This window comes from Anarhichas minor, unplaced genomic scaffold (assembly GCF_050575085.1).
Source record: "Anarhichas minor isolate MPS153535 unplaced genomic scaffold, ASM5057508v1 ptg000077l, whole genome shotgun sequence".
NCBI lineage: Eukaryota > Metazoa > Chordata > Actinopteri > Perciformes > Anarhichadidae > Anarhichas > Anarhichas minor.
The window spans coordinates 653349-679639 of NW_027466523.1; the positions used below are offsets into that span (position 1 = coordinate 653349).

Consider the following 26291-nt stretch of genomic DNA (forward strand, 5'->3'; position numbering starts at 1 on the left):
AAATACTCTGTTACAGTAAAAGTACTAATACCACACTGTGAAAATACTATGTTACAGTAAAAGTACTAATACCACACTGTGAAAATACTATGTTACAGTAAAAGTACTAATACCACATGGTAAAAATACTATGTTACAGTAAAAGTACTAATACCACACTGTGAAAATACTATGTTACAGTAAAAGTACTAATACCACATGGTAAAAATACTATGTTACAGTAAAAGTACTAATACCACACTGTGAAAATACTATGTTACAGTAAAAGTACTAATACCACATGGTAAAAATACTATGTTACAGTAAAAGTACTAATACCACACTATGAAAATACTGTTACAGTAAAAGTACTAATACCACACTGAAAATACTATGTTACAGTAAAAGTACTAATACCACACTGTGAAAATACTATGTTACAGTAAAAGTACTAATACCACACGGTAAAAATACTATGTTACAGTAAAAGTACTAATACCACACTGAAAATACTATGTTACAGTAAAAGTACTAATACCACGCTGTGAAAATACTATGTTACAGTAAAAGTACTAATACCACACTGAAAATACTATGTTACAGTAAAAGTACTAATACCACACTGTGAAAATACTATGTTACAGTAAAAGTACTAATACCACGCTGTGAAAATACTATGTTACAGTAAAAGTACTAATACCACAGGGTAAAAGCACTATGTGACAGTAAAAGTACTAATAACATGCTGAAAATACTCTGCATAAGAGTACTAATATCACACTGTACAAGTACTCTGTTACACTAATTGATTAATGGACTAATCTTTTCAGTTCCATATTTATTCAGATGAACGAATAACTACTTGTTATTTTCATGTTTTGTTTACACAAATCTTCATTTGATACTAAAGCTGTCAGATAAATGAAGTATAAGTATAAAACTCAAGTAAAGTACAAGTACCTCAAATTTGTACTTAAATGTACTTTGAGTAAATATATTTAGTTACTTTTCACCACTGCTGTTTGACAAGTTGTTAACCTCAAAATTATAACAAATACATTCAAATGATTAAAAGGAAAAACAGCAAATCCAAAATAACATAATCCATACAAAGCTGCATTTAAAAGGTTAAATTACACTTTAATTATTAAATACAACAACATTAATATTATGGGAAAATGAAAAATCTGTTTTAAATATAACATTTAAATGTTTATCTTCAAAATCAGATTGTTACAGTTGATTTATTGTCCTGATCAATAAATCCCTGAGTGTTCATCGTGATCATAAAGAGAGAGAGAGACCTGCTCTCTGAGTCCACATTAATACAACATTAATAAAACATTAATAATACATCAATAAAACTTGTTCATGGTGATTTCTTTACATCTTGACCTGAGACCCGGCAGCAGTCGGTCTCGGTCGGGTATCGAACCGTCGACTGTGAGCGGAGAGCTCCTCTGCAGATCAGCGTGAACCAGTAGAGCTGCAGGGGCCACAGCAGAGCGGTCCCCAGGTTACACTGCCACGGGGCCTCCAGAGGCACCAAGTACACTGGGACGGACGCATACCTGGAGCACAGAGCACAGCCGGTCACAACAACAACAACAGAGACGTTCATGATGATTCATTCTTTGTATTACTTTCTTCTTCTTTTTCAACCAACAAAACAGAAAATATCAGGAAAGCAACAAACACATGTAGTTAAAAAGTTCTCCCAACATAAAGTACTAATATCACACTGAAATACTCTATTACAATAAAGGTACTAATACCACACTATGAAAATACTCTGCATAAGAGTACTAATACCACTCTGTGCAGTAAAAGTACTAATATCACATTGTAAAAATACTGTGTTACAGTAAAAGTACTAATATCACACTGTATAAGTATTCTGTTACACTAATTGATTAATGGACTAATCTTTTCAGCTCCATATTTATTCAGATGAACGACGTGGAGTAACAACAACAACAACAACAACAGACAGGTGTGACTCCCTCAGGAACTAAAGTACTTCTGTTACCTGCTGTAGGCGAAGTACAGGTAAGGGAAGAGCAACACCCGACAGATGAAGAAGGTGAGGAGCAGGAGGACACCGTTGACTTTGTGCAGCAGAGTGTGCTGCTGCTCATACTTACCACAGAAGAAGAAGGAGGAGGAGGGGGAGGAGGCGGAGGAGAAGAAGAAGAAGAAGAAGAAGAAGAAGAAGAAGAAGAAGAAGAAGAAGAAGAAGAAAAATTAGAAAAAGGAGAAGAAGAAGAATTTAACTTCATTAAAGTTGAATTAATTATTTTATCATCACGTTGATCTGGAGTTTAAAAACACGTCGGCTCACCTGGATCAGGACTTTCCCCAGACAGACGAACGGCGTGCTGAGCTCAGCAAGAAACAACACGCCCTGAAAGAAATCACCTTTACCCTGCCTCCAATACTGACACACACACACACACACACACACACACACACACACACACACACACACACACACACACACACACAAACACAAACACACAAAAACAACATAACATTATAAGTATCAATCGGAGTGTTTTTGTATTAGACTGTATTAGAATTAGCCAGGTGGACCTAATAAATTGGATATTGCATATTTAATAATAATATTATTAATAATAATAACAATAAACACTGCAGCCTCTAGTGGACACTAACAGTACTACATATTGGGCTTCATAATTCATCTGTATACAGTCAAACAATATGCTGATGATTCACCTCTCCTCAGATGCTAACGCTAGCCGTGAAGCTAACCCTGGCTACTAGAGGAAACGTGCCATAGTTACCAGTGAGGCGGGGAAGCAGAAGGCCACCACGAAGACGTGATGCAGCACCATGAGCTTCTCTCTGCGCAGGTAACCGCCTACCTTCCACCTGACTCCGCCCACCTCCTCGTGACCTTTGACCTGCAGCCTGTGGCAGTAGCACAGGAACATGGCGTAGATGTCGTAGGCGAAGTAGGGCGTGGCAAACAGGATGTAGGAGTCCGTCAGCCAATGACTGAGCAGGAAACAAGATTGTTGACGTGTTTATTACCTTAAAGATCTAAATTCATAAATGTTTGTTTACTGTTTGTTTGAACAAAGGTGTAACATGTAGACTTTGTTGGGCTGTTCTCTAATAAATCTTTAAAGTTACTGTTAGTGTTGATTCTGTCGCCCCCTGTGGACTAAAGTGGGAGTGTTTCAGAGCGCCAGTCCCTTTAGAAAACCTCTCATTTTACTGCTGCAGGGTCCACTTGTGCTCATTAATTAATTCATCTATTAATTAATGAATTGCTAAAGTATCAGCTGTCCTGAGAGGATCCTTTTAAATGATCAGCTGATTTAAAATCAACTTACTTTTATTTCGGATTCCCTCGTTAACGTTTCTTAAACATTGAGAGTTTTGTTGACTTCATTTAAAAGCAGTTCCTCTCTGAACAGCAGCTGCTTCCCAGAATGCATTGCTGCACGAGTCTGTGGTGTGATTTGATAAACAAATGCAGCTGAGACGAACCTCCACTTTGACTAGGAAATTAAGGAGCCGACAGAGGAAACGACCCCCCCCCCCCTCCTCCTCCTCCTCCTCTTCATCGTTGAGTTTCCCATCATGCTCAGCGTGCAGGATTACAGATCTCTGTGAGCGTCTTAGAGACTGAAATAGCTCCGACTGTTAATTAGCTTAAAGACCGACTGGTTTTAATTTAAACACACATTCATGAGGAGATTTTGTTTTTGTTTTAATACTGAGAGTATCTTTAATTATGAGCCACCAACACTCAGCTACATCAGTAACATCCCAACTCTACATCAGTAACATCCCAACACTCAGCTACATCAGTAACATCCCAACTCTCAGCTACATCAGTAACATCCCAACACTCAGCTACATCAGTAACATCCCAACTCTCAGCTACATCAGTAACATCCCAACTCTCAGCTACATCAGTAACATCCCAACACTCAGCTACATCAGTAACATCCCAACACTCAGCTACATCAGTAACATCCCAACACTCAGCTACATCAGTAACATCCCATCACTCAGCTACATCAGTAACATCCCAACACTCAGCTACATCAGTAACATCCCAACTCTCAGCTACATCAGTAACATCCCAACTCTCAGCTACATCAGTAACATCCCAACACTCAGCTACATCAGTAACATCCCAACACTCAGCTACATCAGTAACATCCCATCACTCAGCTACATCAGTAACATCCCAACACTCAGCTACATCAGTAACATCCCATCACTCAGCTACATCAGTAACATCCCAACACTCAGCTACATCAGTAACATCCCAACTCTCAGCTACATCAGTAACATCCCAACTCTCAGCTACATCAGTAACATCCCAACACTCAGCTACATCAGTAACATCCCAACACTCAGCTACATCAGTAACATCCCAACACTCAGCTACATCAGTAACATCCCAGATGCTATCAAACTTTTGATTTCATTTAATTTTTTCTTCTTCTTCTATAGTATTATTTTTTATTTTTTATTATAAGTACTATTTAGTTTTATCTTTTCTTTACAATTATTATTATTTGCATTATTATTTACAAAATGATCTTTAAAATGACAGAAATATCGATGACGTTTGGTGTGAGTGGAGTTTGATTTAAGTTTTTAAACAGAAGATGAACTCGTTTACTGATAAAACTCGATATAAATGAAGTTCTGCTGATGTAAAGCTCACAATATTTATTATTAATAAATCTCATATCTCATTGTTTCCTACTGAAGATGTAAATCTTTGAAAACACAAATATAGAGTTTCATAAATTTGTAGTTTTCATCAAACGCTTGTTTTGGGACTATTTTCAGCGGCGGATGAATCTATGTTAAAATACATCAGTGTGATGATGATGATGATGATGAAGATGACTCTCACCAGTCCTCCACGACGTCTCTGCAGGACGAGACGATCAAACATCCGACTGAAGACGCCATGACGGCCTGAACGGATGACACGAGACTGAGAGGAAGAAAGAATGTGTTTAGATCTTCATCATCATCATCTTCTTCATCATCTTCATCTTCATCATAATCTTCATCATCTTTGTCATCTTCATCATCTTCATCTTCATCACCATCTTCTTCTTCATCATCTTTACTGTCACAGAGTATTTATACAGAGTGGTATTAGTACTTTTACTGTAACAGAGTATTTATACAGAGTGGTATTAGTACCTTTACTGTAACAGAGTATTCATACAGAGTGGTATTAGTACTTTTACTGTAACAGAGTATTCATACAGACTGGTATTAGTACTTTTACTGTAACAGAGTATTCATACAGACTGGTATTAGTACTTTTACTGTAACAGAGTATTCATACAGAGTGGTATTAGTACTTTTACTGTAACAGAGTATTCATACAGACTGGTATTAGTACTTTTACTGTAACAGAGTATTCATACAGAGTGGTATTAGTACTTTTACTGTAACAGAGTATTCATACAGACTGGTATTAGTACTTTTACTGTAACAGAGTATTCATACAGACTGGTATTAGTACTTTTACTGTAACAGAGTATTCATACAGAGTGGTATTAGTACTTTTACTGTAACAGAGTATTTATACAGAGTGGTATTAGTACTTTTACTGTAACAGAGTATTTATACAGAGTGGTATTAGTACTTTTACTGTAACAGAGTATTTATACAGAGTGGTATTAGTACTTTTACTGTAACAGAGTATTCATACAGAGTGGTATTAGTACTTTTACTGTAACAGAGTATTTATACAGAGTGGTATTAGTACTTTTACTGTAACAGAGTATTTATACAGAGTGGTATTAGTACTTTTACTGTAACAGAGTATTTATACAGAGTGGTATTAGTACTTTTACTGTAACAGAGTATTTATACAGAGTGGTATTAGTACTTTTACTGTAACAGAGTATTCATACAGACTGGTATTAGTACTTTTACTGTAACAGAGTATGTATACAGAGTGGTATTAGTACTTTTACTGTAACAGAGTATTTATACAGAGTTGTATTCGTACTTTTACTGTAACAGAGTATTTATACAGAGTGGTATTAGTACTTTTACTGTAACAGAGTATTTATACAGAGTGGTATTCGTACTTTTACTGTAACAGAGTATTCATACAGAGTGGTATTAGTACTTTTACTGTAACAGAGTATTCATACAGACTGGTATTAGTACTTTTACTGTAACAGAGTATTTATACAGAGTGGTATTAGTACTTTTACTGTAACAGAGTATTTATACAGAGTGGTATTAGTACTTTTACTGTAACAGAGTATTTATACAGAGTGGTATTAGTACTTTTACTGTAACAGAGTATTTATACAGAGTGGTATTAGTACTTTTACTGTAACAGAGTATTCATACAGACTGGTATTAGTACTTTTACTGTAACAGAGTATTTATACAGAGTGGTATTAGTACTTTTACTGTAACAGAGTATTTATACAGAGTGGTATTCGTACTTTTACTGTAACAGAGTATTTATACAGAGTGGTATTAGTACTTTTACTGCAGTAAAGGATATGAAACGTATTTACAAAGATGTTTGCTGTTTAATTCAAATCTGAATCCAGAAATCAGATTTAAAGAAAAACAAACAACTTTATTTATATTAGGTGAATGTGTGTGTGTGTTTTGATGTGTGTGTGTGTGTGTGTGTGTGTGTGTGTGTGTGTGTGTGTTCCTACCGTGTGGACACGATGACAGCGTCTTCGTCGCTTCGTCTCATCAGGTGTTTCAGAGTCTGTTTGGACATCAGGAAGAGTCCGGGGAAGAAGACGCAGCCTGCAGCCATGAGGCCCCACATGGTCCTCTGAGAGAGAGAGAGTGTGTGTGTGTGTGTGTAGGTGTGTGTGTGTTAAATGAGCTCAGAGAGGAGGATCAGCTGGGAGGAGCTGCCACCTGTCAGAGGAGGAAGAGGAGGAAGAGGAGGAAGAGGAGGAGGGACTCACTGTCGTACAGATTGGAGGTATTTGTACTTTACTTGAGTATTTCCATTTTATGCTACTTTGTATTTTATACTCCACTAATTTAATACATTTAGTTACTTAAAGATATAATCAATGAATAAATGATAAATATAAACATAATAACTTCTCCAGTTGACTGAGAATAAGATCATTTGTTGTATTAAGTTTTCTAAAATGTTATGTTTAAATATGCAAATGAGGCATTCTCTTATTAAATAAGTAAACGTTCAGAACATAAATCTGAACGTTGAATAAAAGCATTTCGTTGAAATATTAGAACACTTTTACTAAATTAAAAATGTGTATATTTGTATTCTTTGTGTAGTTTGTAAATATGTACATTTAATATAATCAGTTCACTATCACTGTTTTTATTCGTTTTATAATAACTACTCTTCTCTTTGTTTTAATATTTAGTTAATTAATCACAACTGTATTTAAAAGCTCCATGAAAACACAAATTTAACAAATAATAAAGTAATGACGTGATTATTAAGTTAAAGCTCAATAAACGAAATGTTTTTTTTAATTATTTCATCATAAGAAATTTAAGATGAAAAATTAAAACAGTAAATTAAACATTTGTTTATAGTAAACTAAGAAGACACTACTAAATATATACAGTATATAATCATTTATATATTGAACGCTATGTTTGAACTATTTATTTTTTATTCATCAGTTTGTGAAATAGCTTATTTTTCAGTTAATTTTCAATAAATATACATTATTATTATTCTTGTCTTTTCATCACTGATTTCATTATTAATTCATTAGAAATATTGAATATTTTCCTTTGAGCATCATTAACATGACCTCATTGATTACAGCCGAGTCTGCATCAATAATGATCAATTAATGTTTTAATATAAATAATTCAACAGCTTGTTGTTTTTAAAACATGAATAAACTAAAATATTAAATATTTTGTATCAATAACCAGATCTTCAGAAGTCATCTCACAGATTTATTGATCTGAACTAAGAAGAAAAGAAGTGACGCGTGAACATTATGATTATTATCCAGTGTCCATTTATTTATTTATCATTCACTACTTTAACTCTAAACATTGTTTTTAAGAAATTCAAGTATTTGTTGGGAACACGAGTCAGAAAACTAAACAAAAAACTTTCTTTTTTTTGCTAAAACGAAGACAAAAACATCAGTTTCATATTTATAATAATAATAAAAACATCAAGTTTCTTTTCATAGAAGAAAAACGAGTCTAATCTCTAAACATGACCAGCCGCCTGTCTCTCTATGTCTCTCTCTCAGTCTGTCTCTCTATGTCTCTCCGTCCGTCCGTCTGTCTCTCTATGTCTCTCCGTCCGTCTGTCTGTCTCTCTCTCCGTCCGTCTCTCTATGTCTCTCTCTCCGTCTGTCTGTCTGTCTCTCTATGTCTCTCCCTCCGTCCGTCTGTCTCTCTATGTCTCTCTCCGTCTGTCTGTGTCTCTCTCCGTCTGTCTGTCTGTCTCTCCGTCCGTCTGTCTGTCTCTCTCTCAGTCTGTCTCTCTATGTCTCTCTCTCTGTCTCTCTATGTCTCTCCCTCCGTCCGTCTGTCTATGTCTCTCTCTCCGTCTGTCTCTCTCTCCGTCCGTCTCTCTCTCTGTCCGTCTCTCTCTCCGTCTGTCTGTCTCTCTATGTCTCTCCCTCCGTCCGTCTGTCTCTCTATGTCTCTCCCTCCGTCCGTCTGTCTCTCTATGTCTCTCTCCGTCTGTCTGTCTCTCTATGTCTCTCTCTCCGTCTGTCTGTCTCTCTATGTCTCTCCCTCCGTCCGTCTGTCTCTCTATGTCTCTCCCTCCGTCCGTCTGTCTCTCTATGTCTCTCTCTCCGTCTGTCTGTCTCTCTATGTCTCTCCCTCCGTCCGTCTGTCTCTCCCTCCGTCCGTCTGTCTCTCTATGTCTCTCTCTCCGTCTGTCTGTCTCTCTATGTCTCTCCCTCCGTCCGTCTGTCTCTCTATGTCTCTCCCTCCGTCCGTCTGTCTCTCTATGTCTCTCTCTCCGTCTGTCTGTCTCTCTATGTCTCTCCCTCCGTCCGTCTGTCTCTCTATGTCTCTCCCTCCGTCCGTCTGTCTCTCTCTCAGTCTGTCTCTCTCTGTCCGTCTGTCTCTCTATGTCTCTCCCTCCGTCCGTCTGTCTCTCTATGTCTCTCTCTCCGTCCATCTCTCTCTCCGTCCGTCTGTCTCTCTATGTCTCTCCCTCCGTCCGTCTGTCTCTCTATGTCTCTCTCTCCGTCCGTCTGTCTCTCTATGTCTCTCTCTCCGTCCGTCTCTCTCTCCGTCTGTCTGTCTCTCTATGTCTCTCTCTCCGTCCGTCTCTCTCTCCGTCTGTCTGTCTCTCTATGTCTCTCCCTCCGTCCGTCTGTCTCTCTATGTCTCTCCCTCCGTCCGTCTGTCTCTCTCGCCCCTCGATCAGCTGATCACAGGTCGTCTAGTTTGAAGGATTTCTACTCAACAGAAAGAAAGAAAAAGTCAAAAAAGGAGAAAGTTTGATTCATTGTTCCCTAAAAATCTATAAATCAAAATATGTTTTTATTATATTTAGTATTTCAGAGCGGAAACAAAACCTGATGAAATATATAGTTTGAAGTTTGTTTTTGAAGCGACTCATCTTTTTATAGAAACATTTCCTCTAAAACATTTCGTTACTGAAGATTCATTTCTGTTTAATATTAATATTTATTTAACATCTTTAGGGGACAATCATCCAAAACGTTCTCCGTGACTCTAAATGTGATCACAACAAACAAAAAAACAAAACTTCTAATAAAAATCACTTCCTAAAATAAATGAATTTAATAAAAAAAAGAAATTACCACAAAATGTTTGTTTTCTTCTTCGTCAAAACCAAAACGCTCTCCAGGAGAATAAATATACACATGCACATTTACAAGTCAGCCTCCGAAGTCTCAGAGGACTGGGAGGGACCCACCAGGAGGGACCCGCAGGGGGCTCAAAAGGGGCCCCCCGGGGACTTTCAGGAGGTCCAGGACATGAAGAAGGAGAAATGAAAACCAGGAGGTTCCTTCAGCTCTCAGGAGCTTTAAAACTAAACGAGACAATAAAAAGTCCTGAGATCCTTTAAGAAAGGTTCCTGCAGGACTTCCTGCTGTCAGAGGGGCCCCACAGGAACCAGGAGACCCCCCACAGGAACCAGGAGACCCCCCACAGGACTCAGGAGACCCCAGTGATGGTTTCACATGTTTCACTGCTTTGTGTGTTTGTTTACGTGAAGTAACGAAGTGGTTTAGTGGTTCCAGGTTCACTTTAACATATTTATCAAATGATACTCAGATATAATCATAATCATAATAAAAGCTGAACAATCATCTAAAAGTGGAGACACAAATTTTGGCACCAATTTTATTATTTAAAAAAATAAGTTATTTTTTTTTTTACTTAATTTGGATTTTTTTCATTTTGTTAAACTTACATTTTTTCCCCCAAAAATATTATAATTTTTTCTTTCTTTCTTTTGGTTGTCTTCTAATTGTTTTTCCATTTTAAACATATGTTTCTAAAAAGTCAGAGTGTCTTTGAACGCACCACCAACGGATCCATCAGCTCTGCTGGAGCTGAAACTATTTATTGATTTGTTGTTGGACAGAAATTCACTTCCAGCTTCAAAGTAAACTACTGAATAATAATAATATGAATTATAATAAAAAGATCTGTTAGCTGACTGATCATCAGTCTGCAGAACGTTCCTCATCGTTATTTTAACGTTTAGCAGTCAAAGAGTGGAACATGTGAAACCCGCTCGTTGAAGAACTCGTTTTCATTCTCGTCACATTTCCACTAAACTTCTTACAGTGTTGAATCTGATCATTAACTAACGATCCAGGATCAGTAAATCGGAGCGTCCTCATGTGGCTTCGTACAGTTCGTTAGTCCATCAACGGGACAACTGAGCCGGGAACTACAACAGGAAGTCCTACAAACTACAAAGTAAGAGGAAAACAACAGACAGCAGCATCTTGTCCTTCTGGGGGGGGGGGGGGGGAATGATGTTTACGTTGTGTGTGGGGGGGGAGACACATCTCTTCTTCTCTTGTTTCTCTCCGGAGGTTCGAGGTAACCGTGAAACTAAAAAAGGGGCGGAGCCACACACTCTTCAACAAACACTCAATAAATTAAGAAAAAAAGAAAAAGAAAAGTAAAACAACATCGTCACTTCCTGTTTCTCGTCTGGGAGGAAAATAAAAACACGTTGAAATGAGAAGAAGAAGAAAACAGAAAGAGGTTTTCTTTCTTTCTTGTAGTTTTTAACATGATGACGAGATTAGAGGAAAAAAATAAAGATTAAGGAGCCGGGGCACCTGGGTAATATTTAAATATTCAAAAAAGTTGTATATTTACAAAAAAAAAAAGGAAAGATTAAAGTAGTAAATGTACGAGAAAAACATTTAAAAAAAATCTAACTAAAATTTACAAGAAAAATGATTAAAGAAAAAAAAAAAGTTAAAGAAAACCCGAAAAGTTTTACAAAAATAAATGTTTTAGAATTCAGAGGAAAAATTATTCAGAGGAAGAAAATGTAAGAAAAAAACCTCAAACATTCTCTGAGACTATAAAGAGACTTTTCAGAGTAAAGCGCTGGATTCTTTGACATTTTTACAGGTTTTTTTTGTTTGTACATTTTTGTCTTTTTCTCGTAAATTTACCACTTAAATCTCCGTATATTTTTTTCCTCAACTGTACGACTTTAACCTAAAAAATGTTGCGATCCCCCCCCCTCTGTAATTATTATTATTTTTGACCTAAGATGACCCGAATACGCCGTCACACACCTTCCTGTCACAACTTTCAAAATAAAATACTTGACGTCAGACTTCCTGTTTCCTTCTTCAGGTGTTAAACGCAACGCTGATCCAGGACCAGACATTTCTCCCTGAGAGGAACAAGAAGCATCGACGGAATAAAAAACAAAGTTAACGGTTTGTGGAGGAACAGGAAGATGAACTGAGGTTAGAACCTGCTACATCGGTTAGATTGCATTATTAACGCAGTGAGCGATGCGTTCAAAGGCAGTTTAAAAAGAAAGGAGAAAACCTCAACGGTTGATGGAGTCGTGTTGCGTTCGGGATCCGGTTCGTGGTCGTTGTTTTTACCGCCTGTTTAAATTAAACCGTATTGCACACGGCTGGAATGACTTAAAAAAATAATAAATCAGCTAAACAGTCCAATCAAACAATTCAAAGCATTATTTCTTAATGTCTCTACTAAAAAATCCAAATCTAGTACCGAGTTCCTCTTTTCTGGTTCCTCCTCGAGCGCTTCAGCAGCTTTTATTTATTTACTTAATTCAGCACCGGGAAAAAACGCTGCGAGCATATCAGCTGTTTGGGTCGTTTAGAAGCGTTTCATGTTAGGATCAAACTAAACAGGGAGGAGGAGCTCAGGTGAGGAGATCAGGTGAGGAGCTCAGGGGAGGAGCTCAGGTGAGGAGATCAGGGGAGGAGATCAGGTGAGGAGATCAGGGGAGGAGCTCAGGTGAGGAGCTCAGGTGAGGAGATCAGGTGAGGAGCTCAGGGGAGGAGATCAGGGGAGGAGCTCAGGGGAGGAGATCAGGGGAGGAGCTCAGGGGAGGAGATCAGGTGAGGAGCTCAGGTGAGGAGATCAGGGGAGGAGATCAGGGGAGGAGCTCAGGTGAGGAGATCAGGTGAGGAGCTCAGGTGAGGAGATCAGGGGAGGAGATCAGGGGAGGAGATCAGGGGAGGAGCTCAGGTGAGGAGATCAGGGGAGGAGCTCAGGTGAGGAGCTCAGGTGAGGAGATCAGGTGAGGAGCTCAGGGGAGGAGATCAGGGGAGGAGCTCAGGGGAGGAGATCAGGGGAGGAGCTCAGGGGAGGAGATCAGGTGAGGAGCTCAGGTGAGGAGATCAGGGGAGGAGATCAGGGGAGGAGCTCAGGTGAGGAGATCAGGTGAGGAGCTCAGGTGAGGAGATCAGGGGAGGAGATCAGGGGAGGAGATCAGGGGAGGAGCTCAGGTGAGGAGATCAGGTGAGGAGATCAGGTGAGGAGCTCAGGGGAGGAGCTCAGGGGAGGAGCTCAGGGGAGGAGATCAGGGGAGGAGATCAGGTGAGGAGATCAGGTGAGGAGATCAGGGGAGGAGCTCAGGGGAGGAGCTCAGGGGAGGAGATCAGGGGAGGAGATCAGGTGAGGAGATCAGGTGAGGAGATCAGGGGAGGAGATCAGGGGAGTCGACTGGTTTCATCTCACCAGGTGAACAAAAAGAAAGCAAAGAATAATAATAAAAATGACCCAAACTCTTCAGTATTTTCACGGATGATGAAAATCTTTTCTGGAACTCTTGCTGTCGCTCCTCGTGAGGAAGAGGAGGAGGACCTTTCATCTCTCCTCCTTCCTGGACACCTTGGAGGAATGCCATGCAGTGGACCTGAGGACACAAGAACCATCACCCACCTGTCAGAGGGGCTTCAAAGGGTCCCTACGCTGCAGTGACCCTGGTGGTCGTAAAGTGAACTGCAGTCTGCATCATATATTGGTTCAAAGATACCAACTAGCTAACGTCACAGAGCAACCTTCCCCGGAGCCATGCCGCGTAGCTAAGCTAGCTGGCTAACTTTAGCTTAGCTTACCATCTACACCTCGGACTTCAAACACGACTCTGCCACCTGCAAAAGTTCTCTGACGACTCTGCAATTGTCGGCCTCATTTCTGCCAGTGATGACGAGGAATACAGAGAACTGAACCAGGATTTCATAGGATGGTGCCAGCGGAACTGCCTCCAGATCAACTCTGGTAAAACCAAGGAGCTGGTGGTGGACTTCACTCTCCTCCGGTACCAGTGAACGGACATTGAGATCGTGAGATCTTATAAGTACCTGGGTGTTCACTTGAACAATAAACTGGACTGGACTGACCACACACACGCACTCTATAAAGAGGGTCAGAGCAGACTCTGCTGAGGAGACTCAGGTCGTCAGGAGTGCAGGGAGCTCTCCTGAGGACCTTCTTTGACTCCGTGGTGGCATCAGCCATCTTCTACGGAGTGGCCTGCTGGGGCAGCAGCACCTCGACAGCAGACAGGAAGAGACTGAACAAACTCAACTATATATACATACATGTATATATATATATATATATATACATGTATGTATATATATATATATATATGTATGTATATGTATATGCGGTGTGTGAAGGAGAGGTACCGCAGGTCCTTCCTTCCTGCTGCTGTCAGGCTGCACAACCAGCTGTGCTCCCAGTAGACCACACAACACCAACAACACCAACAACACCAACAACACCAACACCAACAACACCAACAACACCACCAACACCACCACCAACAACACCAACAACACCACCAACACCACCACCAACAACACCACCAACACCAACACCACCAACAACACCACCACCAACAACACCACCAACACCAACACCACCAACACCACCAACACCAACACCACCAACACCAACAACACCAACACCACCAACACCAACACCACCAACACCACCACCACCAACAACACCACCAACACCAACAACACCACCAACAACACCACCACCAACAACACCAAGACCAACACCACCAACACCACCACCAACAACACCACCACCAACACCACCAACACCACCACCACCAACAACACCACCAACACCACCAACACCACCAACACCAACACCAACAACACCACCAACAACACCACCACCACCAACACCAACACCAACACCACTAAACATCTGTGCAATAATTACACTGTGCAATAGAAAAATACTGTCTGTATATATAATATTTTTGTATTTTAATTCTTTAGTTATACTTAGTTATTGTGGATTTTGTACTTTTGTACTGAGTTGATACTCTTCCTGTTTATTACTTATTAACAATATTTGCTGCTCTGTATCTTGTGTCCACGTTGCTGCTGTGATCCTGTGGACTTCTTATCTTACAGTTAGCTAGCCGTCTCTCGCTGGTAGAAAGCTATCGTTAGCTATACGTCTTCTGATTTGTACCGTTACCTCATTTGTCATAATAAATACGTTTGGCGCTAACGTTAGCTGGTGGCGATAACGTTAGCGAGCTAGCTGTGACTTAGCGTCGCTGACTGTCTTTGGTACAAACACTAACTCATATTTACGTCTAGATGACGTTATTTTGTTTACCTGATGAAGGTCTTGAACGCAGCACTCTGAGGGTTGATGCACAGCGGCACTCGTTTTCCCTGCTGGTGCTCCGTGATGAAGCGATGGATCAACTCTGACGGGACACATTAAACACATCGTCAGCCACGACGAACCGACGGAGAATCGAGTAGTTTAGTTCTAACAGGAAGTGACGCCCACCTTTGCCCTGCCACACGGACAGCAGGCTGTTCTCGTAGCTGTGGCTGAACGGGCGCTCGGCCACCGGCTCGAAGTCGCGGGTGTAGACGCGCCCGCTGGGCACCGAGTAGCAGCACTGACACATGCAGGTGTGGTAGCGCAGGCGGCCCTCGTCCAGGTACGGGTGGGAGAGGGCGTCGCTGCCGGAGATCCGCTTGGCCTGGAGGTGAAGAGACGCAGAGAGGAGAGTTCAGACACGAGATCAAGAAGAAGAAGAAAAAAAATGTCTGTCGGTGCCTGAACTCACCGGGTCGAAGACCAGCATCCGACAGAGCAGGTGAATGGCCTCGTGAGTGGCTCCATCAGACAGCATGTAGAGCACCGACAGCGACGGCTGGAAGATAATCAAACACGTTCAACACCGGCGGGATGGAAAAACAGGTTGTCTTTAAACAATCGCCAAAACTACACCGTTTATCACAACCAGAAGCTGTAAAAACTGTTAAAATCGTCAGATTTTCATCTTTCCGATGGTCCTTGAACACATCATGTGTGATAAAAGCTTCGGTCAGAAAAAACAACTAAACTAATGTGATGTCATCGATGATGTTTGTGTCTTTAAAGGTGAATCGACAGAAAATATCTTCCGTCTGTTTTCTCTCCGTCACCTGAGGCACATAAATATTAATATTTGTTATATTTGTTATCAGATTCATCAGCTGAATTATAACTTAACGTTTGAACTCAGAAAACTAAAAACAAACAAATGATTTAATTCATCCCAGTTTAAACAACACACCTGATGGATTATAAATCATGAGAATAATTATATTTTTTACTTCCTGTGTAAATGAAAATCAGATGAACATGAATTAACGTTTCACATCTTCTGCTGCTCAGTTTGGAGGCTTTAACATGATTTAGATCTTTATCTCCTCAGAGGACCAGGTCTGTGGACCACGTACCGGTTTGTGTGGCCCCCTCAGGATGTGGGCTCTAGCTCCTTCACAGGCCGACGACAGAGCCGACAGAGGAGGCGTCCCCAGCAGGTCTGTGATCAGGTCCAGCTGGAGGACAGGAAGTGAGTTAAAGACGGAACCACATCAGACCGGATGAAGCAAGAACACGACTTAAGTAATCTGCATGTTTGTCTTCTTTAATCTCATCTCGCTGGCTGGATGTTAGAAGGATATAATAATAATAACAATAATAAATAAATAGAAAAATAAATACATTAAAATTATATTTTACAAATAATAAAAAATAAATTAAGATGTGTGACCCACACAAAGTAAACCCTCCTCCTTGACTGAAAGGTGGGCGTGTCCTCTCACCTGCTGAATGGGGCTCTGAGCCTGGAAGAGGATGCGTCGTCCCAGCAGCTCTGCGAAGATGCAGCCCACCGACCAGACGTCGATGGCCGAGCCGTAGTGCCGGCAGCCCATCAGCACCTCCGGGGCCCGGTAGTACTGAGTCACCACCTCCTGGGTCATGTGACGGGTCGGGTCGGGCTCCTCCACGCGGGCCAAGCCGAAGTCACAAATCTAGAAACAGACAGAATCACGTTCAGGAAGTTACTTTTAAACAAGGACTTGGATATCAACAGGTTTTTGTATATGAACTAATATGTTTTAGAGAAGCTGTTTGGTGATTTCAGGTTTCTGAGCGTTGTTTTTAAACGTTTACCTTGAGCAGACAGTTGCTGTTGACCAGCAGGTTTCCAGGTTTGATGTCTCGGTGCAGAATCCCAGCAGAGTGCAGGTACTTCAGACCTGAACCACAAAACCCGTCAGCAGCAGTTCATCCTCTGATTCCACTCAAACTCACACAAGCTGCCGAGCAGCAGCACGCTCTCTCTACAACACCGTCCTCTCCCTCGTGTGTGGAGATACATACTGAGAGATTTTTGGGAAATTATTATATATACAGATATTTTTTAAATGATTAAATTGATCTCTTTAAAACACATGTTGACGTTTGGACTTTAGAAACAATCCTTCAGCCGCCACTGGAATCTAAATGTACAAACATAATACTAATAACATGAACGCAGCCTGATGATGATCAACGTAGAACATTATGAATACACATGGAGGAAGAGAAGCCGCTCCACAGACGTGTGATGTTCATGTAGAACCCCAATGTGGAACGTATGAGTATAAATACCTCGGAGGATCTGGTAGAGGAAGACCTTGATGTGGTCGGTGGTGAGCGGCTGAGGAGACACGATCACTTTGTGGAGGTCGCTCTGCATCAGCTCTGTGATCACGTAGCTGACCAGAAGTTCAGCAAAATAACCTCGTTCAAGGAGACAGAGAGTCGTATCATGTTGAGATATCTTATATAGATATAAATGCATATATATATATATCTATATAAGATATCCACTGGTGACCAGGGACGAGCTGCATGTAGAACAGAGAGGCTAAAGTAAGGGAAGGAAAAGGAGGACACGACGGTGAGAAGAAGAGGAACTGGGACAGAAGGTGAGAGGAAGTGAACGTGTGATTTATATGAAGGTAACGTTTAACCCTCTGAACTAAAACACAGGGTTTCTTTAATCGACCGCTAAATTCATTATCGTCAGATTTTCATCTTTCTGACGGTAGAGGAGAGGAGAGAGGGAGGAGAGAGGAGAGGGAGGAGAGGGGAGAGGAGAGAGGAGAGGAGAGAGGGAGGAGAGAGGAGAGGAGAGGGAGGAGAGGAGAGATGGAGGAGAGAGGAGAGGAGAGAGAAGAGGGGAGAGGGAGGAGAGGGAGGAGAGAGGAGAGGGAGGAGAGAGAAGAAGAGGGAGGAGAGGAGAGATGGAGAGAGAGGAGAGGAGAGAGGAGAGGGGAGAGGGAGGAGAGAGGGAGGAGAGAGGAGAGGAGAGGGGAGGAGAGAGGAGAGGGAGGAGAGGAGAGATGGAGAGAGAGGAGAGAGGAGAGGGGAGAGGGAGGAGAGGAGAGAGGAGAGAGAGGAGAGAGGGAGGAGAGAGGAGAGGGAGGAGAGAGGAGAGGGAGGAGAGGAGAGATGGAGGAGAGAGAGGAGAGAGGAGAGGGGAGAGGGAGGAGAGGAGAGAGGGAGGAGAGAGGAGAGGGAGGAGAGGGGAGAGGAGAGAGGAGAGGAGAGAGGGAGGAGAGAGGAGAGGGAGGAGAGAGGAGAGGGAGGAGAGGAGAGATGGAGGAGAGAGGAGAGGAGAGAGAAGAGGGGGAGAGGGAGGAGAGGGAGGAGAGAGGAGAGGGAGGAGAGAGAAGAGGGAGGAGAGGAGAGATGGAGGGAGAGAGGAGAGGAGAGAGGAGAGGGGAGAGGGAGGAGAGAGGGAGGAGAGAGGAGAGGAGAGGGAGGAGAGAGGAGAGGGAGGAGAGGAGAGATGGAGGAGAGAGAGGAGAGAGGAGAGGGGGAGAGGGAGGAGGAGAGAGGAGAGAGAGGAGAGAGGGAGGAGAGAGGAGAGGAGAGAGGAGAGGGAGGAGAGGAGAGATGGAGGAGAGAGAGGAGAGAGGAGAGGGGAGAGGGAGGAGAGGAGAGAGGGAGGAGAGGAGAGAGGAGAGATGGAGGAGAGAGGAGAGGGGAGAGGGAGGAGAGAGGGAGGAGAGAGGGAGGAGAGAGGGAGGAGAGAGGGAGGGAGGAGAGGAGAGATGGAGGAGAGGGGAGGAGAGAGGAGAGGGAGGAGAGGAGAGATGGAGGAGAGAGGAGAGGAGAGAGGAGAGGAGAGAGGGAGGAGAGGAGAGGGAGGAGAGGAGAGATGGAGGAGAGGAGAGGGGAGAGGAGGAGGGAGGAGAGGAGAGGGGAGGAGGGAGGAGAGGAGAGGGGAGAGGAGAGGGAGGAGAGATGGAGGAGAGAGGAGAGGAGAGGGGAGAGGGGAGAGGAGAGGGAGGAGAGATGGAGGAGAGAGGAGAGGAGAGGGGAGAGGAGAGGGGAGAGGGAGGAGAGGAGAGAGGGAGGAGAGGAGAGAGGAGAGATGGAGGAGAGAGGAGAGGGGAGAGGGAGGAGAGAGGGAGGAGAGAGGGAGAGAGAGGGGAGGAGAGGGGAGGGAGGAGAGGAGAGATGGAGGAGAGGGGAGGAGAGAGGAGAGGAGGAGAGGAGAGATGGAGGAGAGAGGAGAGGAGAGAGGTGAGGAGAGAGGGAGGAGAGGAGAGAGGGAGGAGAGGAGATGGAGGAGAGGAGAGGGGAGAGGAGAGGGAGGAGAGGAGAGGGGAGGAGGGAGGAGAGGAGAGGGGAGAGGAGAGGGAGGAGAGATGGAGGAGAGAGGAGAGAGAGGGGAGAGGGGAGGTGAGGAGAGATGGAGGAGAGAGGAGAGGAGAGGGGAGAGGGGAGAGGAGGAGAGATGGAGGAGAGAGGAGAGGAGAGGGGAGAGGAGAGGAGAGGGAGGAGTGATGGAGGAGAGAGGGAGAGGAGAGAGGAGAGGAGGAGAGAGGAGAGGAGAGGGGAGAGGGAGAGGAGAGGAGAGAGGAGAGGGAGAGAGGAGGAGAGAGGGAGGAGAGAGGAGAGGGAGAGGAGAGGGGAGAGAGGAGGGGAGGAGGGAGGAGAGAGGGAGAGGAGAGAGGAGAGGGGAGAGGAGAGGGGAGGAGAGAGGGAGGAGAGAGGGAGGAGAGAGGAGAGGGGAGAGGGAGGTGAGAGGAGAGGAGAGAGGAGAGGGGAGAGGAGAGGGGGAGGAGAGAGGAGAGGAGAGGGGAGAGGGAGGAGGGAGGAGAGGGGAGAGGAGAGAGGGAGGACAGAGGGAGGAGAGAGGAGAGGGGAGAGGGAGGAGAGAGGAGAGGAGAGAGGAGAGGGGAGAGGAGGAGAGAGGAGAGGAGAGGGGAGAGGGAGGAGAGGGGAGAGGAGAGAGGAGAGGAGAGATGGAGGAGAGAGGAGAGGAGAGGGGAGAGGAGAGGGGAGAGGAGAGGAGAGGGAGGAGAGATGGAGGAGAGAGGAGAGGAGAGGGAGGAGAGAGGAGAGGGAGGAGAGGAGAGATGGAGGAGAGAGAGGAGAGAGGAGAGGGGAGAGGGAGGAGAGGAGAGAGGGAGGAGAGGAAGAGAGGAGAGATGGAGGAGAGAGGAGAGGGGAGAGGGAGGAGAGAGGGAGGAGAGAGGAGGAGAGAGGGGAGGAGAGGGGAGGGAGGAGAGGAGAGATGGAGGAGAGGGGAGGAGAGAGGAGAGGGAGGAGAGGAGAGATGGAGGAGAGAGGAGAGGAGAGAGGAGAGGAGAGAGGGAGGAGAGGAGAGAGGGAGGAGAGGAGAGATGGAGGAGAGGAGAGGGGAGAGGAGAGGGAGGAGAGGAGAGGGGAGGAGGGGAGGAGCGAGAGAGGGAGAGGAGAGGGAGGAGAGATGGAGGAGAGAGGAGAGGAGAGGGGAGAGGGGAGAGGAGAGGGAGGAGAGAAGAGAGGAGAGAGGAGAGGAGAGGGGAGAGGAGAGGGGAGAGGGAGGAGAGGAGAGAGGGAGGAGAGGAGAGAGGAGAGATGGAGGAGAGAGGAGAGGGGAGAGGGAGGAGAGAGGGAGGAGAGAGGGAGGAGAGGGAGGAGAGAGGGGAGGAGAGGGGAGGGAGGAGAGGAGAGATGGAGGAGAGAGGAGAGGAGAGAGGTGAGGAGAGAGGGAGAGAGGAGAGAGGAGGAGAGGAGAGAGGGAGGAGAGGAGAGGGGAGAGGAGAGGAGGAGAGGAGAGGGGAGGAGGGAGGAGAGGAGGGGAGAGGAGAGGGAGGAGAGATGGAGGAGAGGAGAGGAGAGGGGAGAGGGGAGGAGAGGGAGGAGAGATGAGGAGGAGAGGAGAGGAGAGGGGAGAGGAGAGGAGAGGGAGGAGAGATGGAGGAGAGAGGAGAGGAGAGAGGAGAGAGGAGAGGAGAGGGAGAGGAGAGGGGAGGAGAGAGGAGAGGAGAGAGGAGAGGGGAGAGGGAGGAGAGAGGGAGGAGAGAGGAGAGGGGAGAGGGAGGAGAGAGGAGAGGAGAGAGGAGAGGGAGAGGAGAGGGGAGGAGAGGGAGAGAGAGGGAGGAGAGAGGAGAGGAGAGGGGAGAGGGAGGAGGGAGGAGAGGGGAGAGGGAGGAGAGGGAGAGGGAGGAGAGAGGGAGGAGAGAGGAGAGGGGGAGAGGGAGGAGAGAGGAGAGGAGAGAGGAGAGGGAGAGGAGGAGAGAGGAGAGGAGAGGGGAGAGGGAGGAGGGGAGAGGAGAGAGGAGAGTGGAGGAGAGGAGAGGAGAGGGGAGAGGAGAGGAGAGGGAGGAGGAGGAGAGGGGAGAGGAGGAGAGAGGAGAGAGGAGAGAGAGGAGAGAGGAGAGGAGAGGGGAGAGGGAGGAGAGGAGAGGGGAGGAGAGAGGAGAGAGAGAGGAGAGGAGAGGGAGGAGGGAGGGAGGAGGGAGGAGAGGAGAGGGAGGAGGAGGAGGAGGAGAGAGGAGAGGAGAGAGGAGAGGAGAGGGGAGAGGGAGAGAGGAGAGGGAGGGAGGGAGAGGGAGGAGAGGGGAGAGGAGAGGGGAGAGGAGAGAGGGAGGGAGAGGAGGAGAGGGGAGAGGGGAGGGAGAGAGGGAGGAGGAGAGGAGGAGAGAGAGAGGAGAGGGAGAGGGAGGAGAGGAGAGGGAGGAGAGAGGAGAGGAGAGGGGAGAGGGAGGAGGGAGGAGAGAGGAGGAGAGGAGAGAGGAGAGGGAGAGGGAGGAGAGGGGGAGAGGGAGGAGAGGAGAGGGAGGAGAGAGGAGAGGAGAGGGAGAGGGAGGAGGGAGGAGAGAGGAGAGGAGAGCGAGAGGGGAGAGGAGAGGAGAGGGAGAGGGAGGAGGGAGGAGAGAGGAGAGGAGAGAGGAGAGGGGAGAGGGAGGAGGAGAGGAGGATGAGGAGAGGAGAGGAGAGGAGGAGAGGAGAGGGAGGAGAGAGGAGAGGAGAGGGAGGAGAGGAGAGTGGAGGAGAGAGGAGAGGAGAGGAGAGGGGAGAGGAGGAGGAGGAGAGAGGAGAGGAGAGAGAAGAGGGAGGAGAGGAGAGAAGGAGGAGAGAGGAGAGGAGAGAGGAGAGGGGAGAGGGAGGAGAGAGGGAGGAGAGAGGAGAGGAGAGGGAGGAGAGAGGAGAGGGAGGAGAGGAGAGATGGAGAGAGAGGAGAGAGGAGAGGGGAGAGGGAGGAGAGGAGAGAGGAGAGAGAGGAGAGAGGGAGAGAGAGGAGAGGGAGGAGAGAGGAGAGGAGGAGAGAGATGGAGGAGAGAGAGGAGAGAGGAGGGGAGAGGAGGAGAGGAGAGAGGGAGGAGAGGAGAGAGGGAGGAGAGAGGAGAGGAGAGAGGAGAGGAGAGAGGGAGGAGAGAGGAGAGGAGGAGAGAGGAGAGGGAGGAGAGGAGAGATGGAGGAGAGAGGAGAGGAGAGAGAGAGGGGAGAGGGAGGAGAGGGAGGAGAGAGGAGAGGGAGGAGAGAGAGAGGGAGGAGAGGAGAGATGGAGGAGAGAGGAGAGGAGAGAGGAGAGGGAGAGGGAGGAGAGAGGAGGAGAGAGGAGAGGAGAGGGAGGAGAGAGGAGAGGAGAGGATGAGGAGAGAGAGGAGGAGGAGAGGGAGAGGGAGGAGGAGAGAGGAGAGAGGGAGAGGAGGAGAGAGGAGAGGAGAGGAGGAGAGAGGAGAGGGAGGAGAGGAGAGGGAGGGAGAGAGGAGAGAGGGAGGAGAGGAGAGAGGAGATGGAGGAGAGAGGAGAGGGGAGAGGGAGGAGAGAGGGTGGAGAGTGGGAGGAGAGGAGAGATGGAGGAGAGGGGAGGAGAGAGAGGGAGGAGAGGAAGAGAGGAGAGGAGAGAGAGGAGAGGAGAGAGGAGGAGAGGAGAGGGAGGAGAGATGGAGGAGAGGAGAGGGAGGAGAGGGAGGAGAGGAGAGGGAGAGAGGGAGGAGAGGAGAGGGGAGAGGAGAGGGAGGAGAGATGGAGGAGAGGGAGGAGAGGGAGAGGGGAGGAGAGGAGGAGAGATGGAGGAGAGAGGAGAGGAGAGGGGAGAGGAGAGGGGAGGGAGGAGAGAGGAGGGAGAGGAGAGGAGAGGAGGAGAGAGGGGAGAGAGAGGGAGGGAGAGAGGAGAGGGAGAGGAGGAGAGAGGAGAGGAGAGAGGGGAGAGGGAGAGGGGAGGAGAGAGGAGAGGAGAGGGGAGAGGGAGGAGGGAGGAGAGGGGAGAGGAGAGGAGGGAGGGAGAGGGTGGGGAGAGGAGAGGGAGGAGAGGAGGAGGAGAGGGAGGAGAGGGGAGAGGAGGAGAGAGGAGAGGAGAGGAGGAGAGGGAGGAGAGGAGGAGAGGAGAGAGGAGAGGAGAGGGAGGAGAGATGGAGGAGAGAGGGAGGAGAGGGGAGGGAGGAGAGGAGAGAGGAGAGGAGGAGAGAGGAGGAGAGGAGAGAGGAGAGGGAGAGAGAGGAGGGAGGAGAGGAGAGAGGAGGAGAGGAGGAGAGAGGAGAGGGAGGAGAGGAGAGAGGAGATGGAGGAGAGAGAGGAGAGAGGGAGAGAGGGAGGAGAGAGGAGGAGAGAGGAGAGGAGAGGAGAGAGAGAAGAGGAGAGGGAGGAGAGAGGGAGAGGAGGAGAGAGGAGAGGGGAGAGGAGGAGAGGGAGAGAGAGAGGAGAGGAGAGGAGAGGGAGGAGAGAGGAGAGGGAGAGAGAGGAGGAGAGGGGAGAGGAGAGAGGAGAGGAGAGAGGAGGAGCGAGGAGAGGAGAGGGGAGGAGGAGGAGAGGAGGAGAGAGGAGAGGAGAGAGGAGAGGAGAGGGGAGAGGGAGGAGAGGAGAGGGAGGAGAGAGGAGAGGAGAGGGGAGAGGGAGGAGGAGGAGAGAGGAGAGGAGAGAGGAGAGGGGAGAGGAGAGGAGAGAGGAGAGAGAGGGGAGAGGGAGGAGAGGAGAGGGAGGAGAGAGGAGAGGAGAGGGGAGAGGGAGGAGGGAGGAGAGAGGAGAGGAGAGGAGAGGGAGAGGAGAGGGGAGGAGAGAGGAGAGATGGAGGGAGGCGAGAGGAGAGGAGAGAGGAGAGGAGAGAGGAGAGAGGAGGAGAGGGAGGAGAGGAGAGAGGAGAGAGGAGAGAGGAGGAGAGGAGAGGGAGGAGAGAGAGAGAGGAGAGGAGGAGGGAGAGATGGAAGGAGAGAGAGGAGAGAGGAGAGGGGAGAGGGAGGAGAGGAGAGAGGAGGAGAGGAGAGGAGAGATGGAGGGAGAGGAGAGGAGAGGGAGAGAGATGGAGGAGAGGGAGGAGAGAGGAGAGGGAGGAGAGGAGAGAGGGAGGAGAGAGGAGAGGGAGGAGAGAGGAGAGGAGAGAGAGAGGAGAGGGAGGAGAGGGAGGAGAGGGAGAGGAGAGGCTGAAACATGTGAATAGTTTTTTAGATTCTATTATTTTCCAATCTTTGTAAAATAAATGATCAAATAAATTAAATTTTTTTCTTTTTAACGACTGATGTCATCATAACTGTTGTTCTGCACTAAAGACATGTTCTAGTTCTACTTCTAGGGTACATCCCAAGTCTCTTAACTGCATCCTCATTTCCCTCACTTGCGTCCTTTCCTTGCGTCCTAGTCCCTCCCACCAGGGATGCATGGAGGAAACCATGCGAGGAGAGAGGAACGAGGAAATATGTTTTAAGAGACAAGAGACGTCCTTTCCTCCATTGCGTCACGTGAAGCGACGTCTGTTTCTGATGACGGAGGATCAGATGATCACAGCTGATCAGCTGTCAGTCGGCTTTAACAGCTGGAGAGACTTTAGATAAGTTTGTCTGTTCACATGATCACTGTACTTAATAACAGTAACTAATAACACTAATAACTAATAAACACACAGTAATCACCACTGTAGAGGTGTTTCTCTCTGTAGTCTGTTAAACTGTGTCCTGTGTTCTGTTTATAAGCACAGGATCCATTTCTACCGGCGGAATGCGATCGTCTTATTTATGAATTATTTGCTTCTGTACGTTTTGAAATTCAGATTGTGACGTCATTATTAAATAACCCAGAATATGATTATTGTTTCTCTTAAATGATAAAACTCATCAAACACTCAGGAATGATGTAAAAAGTGTTTCGTCTCTCAGCTCCCTCTGACTTTAATTGTATTCATAATAAAGTTTTTGAGGGAAACATCAGATCATGAAAACACAAATCTTTCTAATAAATGTAGAAAGTTGTTTGTGGTCCTTTTGTTGTTCAGACTACAATGAACATTTATTTAAACCAGATGTTGAATCAGAAAACTAATCAAATATAAACTAGAGTTTATTCTGTGATCCTCTTCACTCTGGTGTTAAAACTCAGTCAGTCAGTCCGATCACATGACTGATGAACAATGAGGGGGCGTGTCGACCGTTAAAACACTTCCTGGAGTCTGTTCTCGTGGGTCCTGCTCATGGCTCCTCAGAGACCCCTCCTCCCTCCTCCCTCCTCACTCCTCAGAGCTACTTTAGAGCTTTGGGACAGCCGTCAATATGGCGGCGCAGAAACAACTTCCGGTTCAAGTGAGGATCGAGGAGCGAGGAAACGACACTTAAGAGATTTGAGAAGTACCCCAAGTCATCATGGTTCTGTTTCATAGAGGAGCAGGACTTTTATTTTGAAAATCAAGACTGGAGCTTGACGGGAGAGAAAGTGCTTTGTGATCAGAAGGTTAATAATAAACGAGGGTGTGATTCTGACTTTTGATTGTTTTTGTTCACATATGAATAAAAAGGATACATTTCCTCAAAGCAGTCGATCTGTGGAGGCTGCAGGATGTCTAGCGCCGACAGAACCTGCAGAGACAGAACAACAACAGTTAATGTCTCTTTCATCCCGCTGACCTCAAACGCCTCGTCTCCTCCTCCTCGTCTCCCTCCTCATCTCCCTCCTTACGTTGTCGTGTTTGAAGAAGCAGAGCATCCTCAGCTCTCTGAAGACCCTCTTACAGGAGACCAGGTTCTGGAAGACGTTGGGCATCTTCTTTAGAGCCACTTTACGACCGTCTCGTGGATCCGTGACGGACCTGAACGACGGTTCAGACACAAAGTCAGAATTCATCTGCCGCTAAAGTTGATCTGTAATCTTTTGAGGTATTTTTATGCGTTAAAATCAAACATTTGTTGGTTCTTTTCTTAACACACGTGAGGATCTGCTGCTTCTCTGTGATTCATACGATAACTAACTGAATGTTTGGACTGTTGGTG

At 46.0% G+C, this 26291-nt stretch overlaps 2 protein-coding genes across 2 annotated transcripts; both read right to left on the reverse strand.

Annotated features, from left to right (window-relative positions):
- Nucleotides 1–1044: 1044 nt before the first annotated feature.
- On the reverse strand, nt 1045–7063 carry LOC142937866 (ceramide synthase-like). The gene is made up of 6 exons (XM_076080969.1): nt 6684–7063; nt 4889–4972; nt 2787–3000; nt 2321–2416; nt 2009–2118; nt 1045–1550 (listed from the first exon to the last, which is right to left on the reverse strand). Exons 1-6 carry the CDS (start codon nt 6800–6802, stop codon nt 1349–1351), a joined length of 825 nt encoding a protein of 274 aa, XP_075937084.1. The 5' UTR covers nt 6803–7063; the 3' UTR covers nt 1045–1348.
- Nucleotides 7064–7974: 911 nt separating this feature from the next.
- On the reverse strand, nt 7975–26160 carry nlk1 (nemo-like kinase, type 1). Its single transcript, XM_076081008.1, has 10 exons — nt 25981–26160; nt 25825–25880; nt 17422–17528; nt 16942–17027; nt 16590–16799; nt 16221–16322; nt 15563–15649; nt 15277–15475; nt 15097–15190; nt 7975–13360 (listed from the first exon to the last, which is right to left on the reverse strand). The coding sequence occupies exons 1-10, from the start codon at nt 26143–26145 to the stop codon at nt 13312–13314; spliced, it is 1155 nt and encodes a 384-aa protein (XP_075937123.1). The 5' UTR covers nt 26146–26160; the 3' UTR covers nt 7975–13311.
- Between the last annotated feature and the right edge of the window lie 131 nt (nt 26161–26291).

Coding starts and splice junctions, on each gene's coding strand:
- LOC142937866 (XM_076080969.1), bottom strand. CDS start 6,802: ATGTGGGGCCTCATGGCTGCAGGCTGCGTCTTCTTCCCCGGACTCTTC. Junction 2,417..2,786: donor TCTGCTTCCCCGCCTCACTG/GTAACTATGGCA, acceptor TGTGTGTGTCAG/TATTGGAGGCAGGGTAAAGG. Junction 2,119..2,320: donor TGGGGAAAGTCCTGATCCAG/GTGAGCCGACGT, acceptor TTCTGTGGTAAG/TATGAGCAGCAGCACACTCT.
- nlk1 (XM_076081008.1), bottom strand. CDS start 26,145: ATGAATTCTGACTTTGTGTCTGAACCGTCGTTCAGGTCCGTCACGGAT. Junction 17,529..25,824: donor ATCGACTGCTTTGAGGAAAT/GTATCCTTTTTA, acceptor ACTTCTGGTCAG/CTACGTGATCACAGAGCTGA. Junction 15,650..16,220: donor TGAGGGGGCCACACAAACCG/GTACGTGGTCCA, acceptor ATTATCTTCCAG/CCGTCGCTGTCGGTGCTCTA.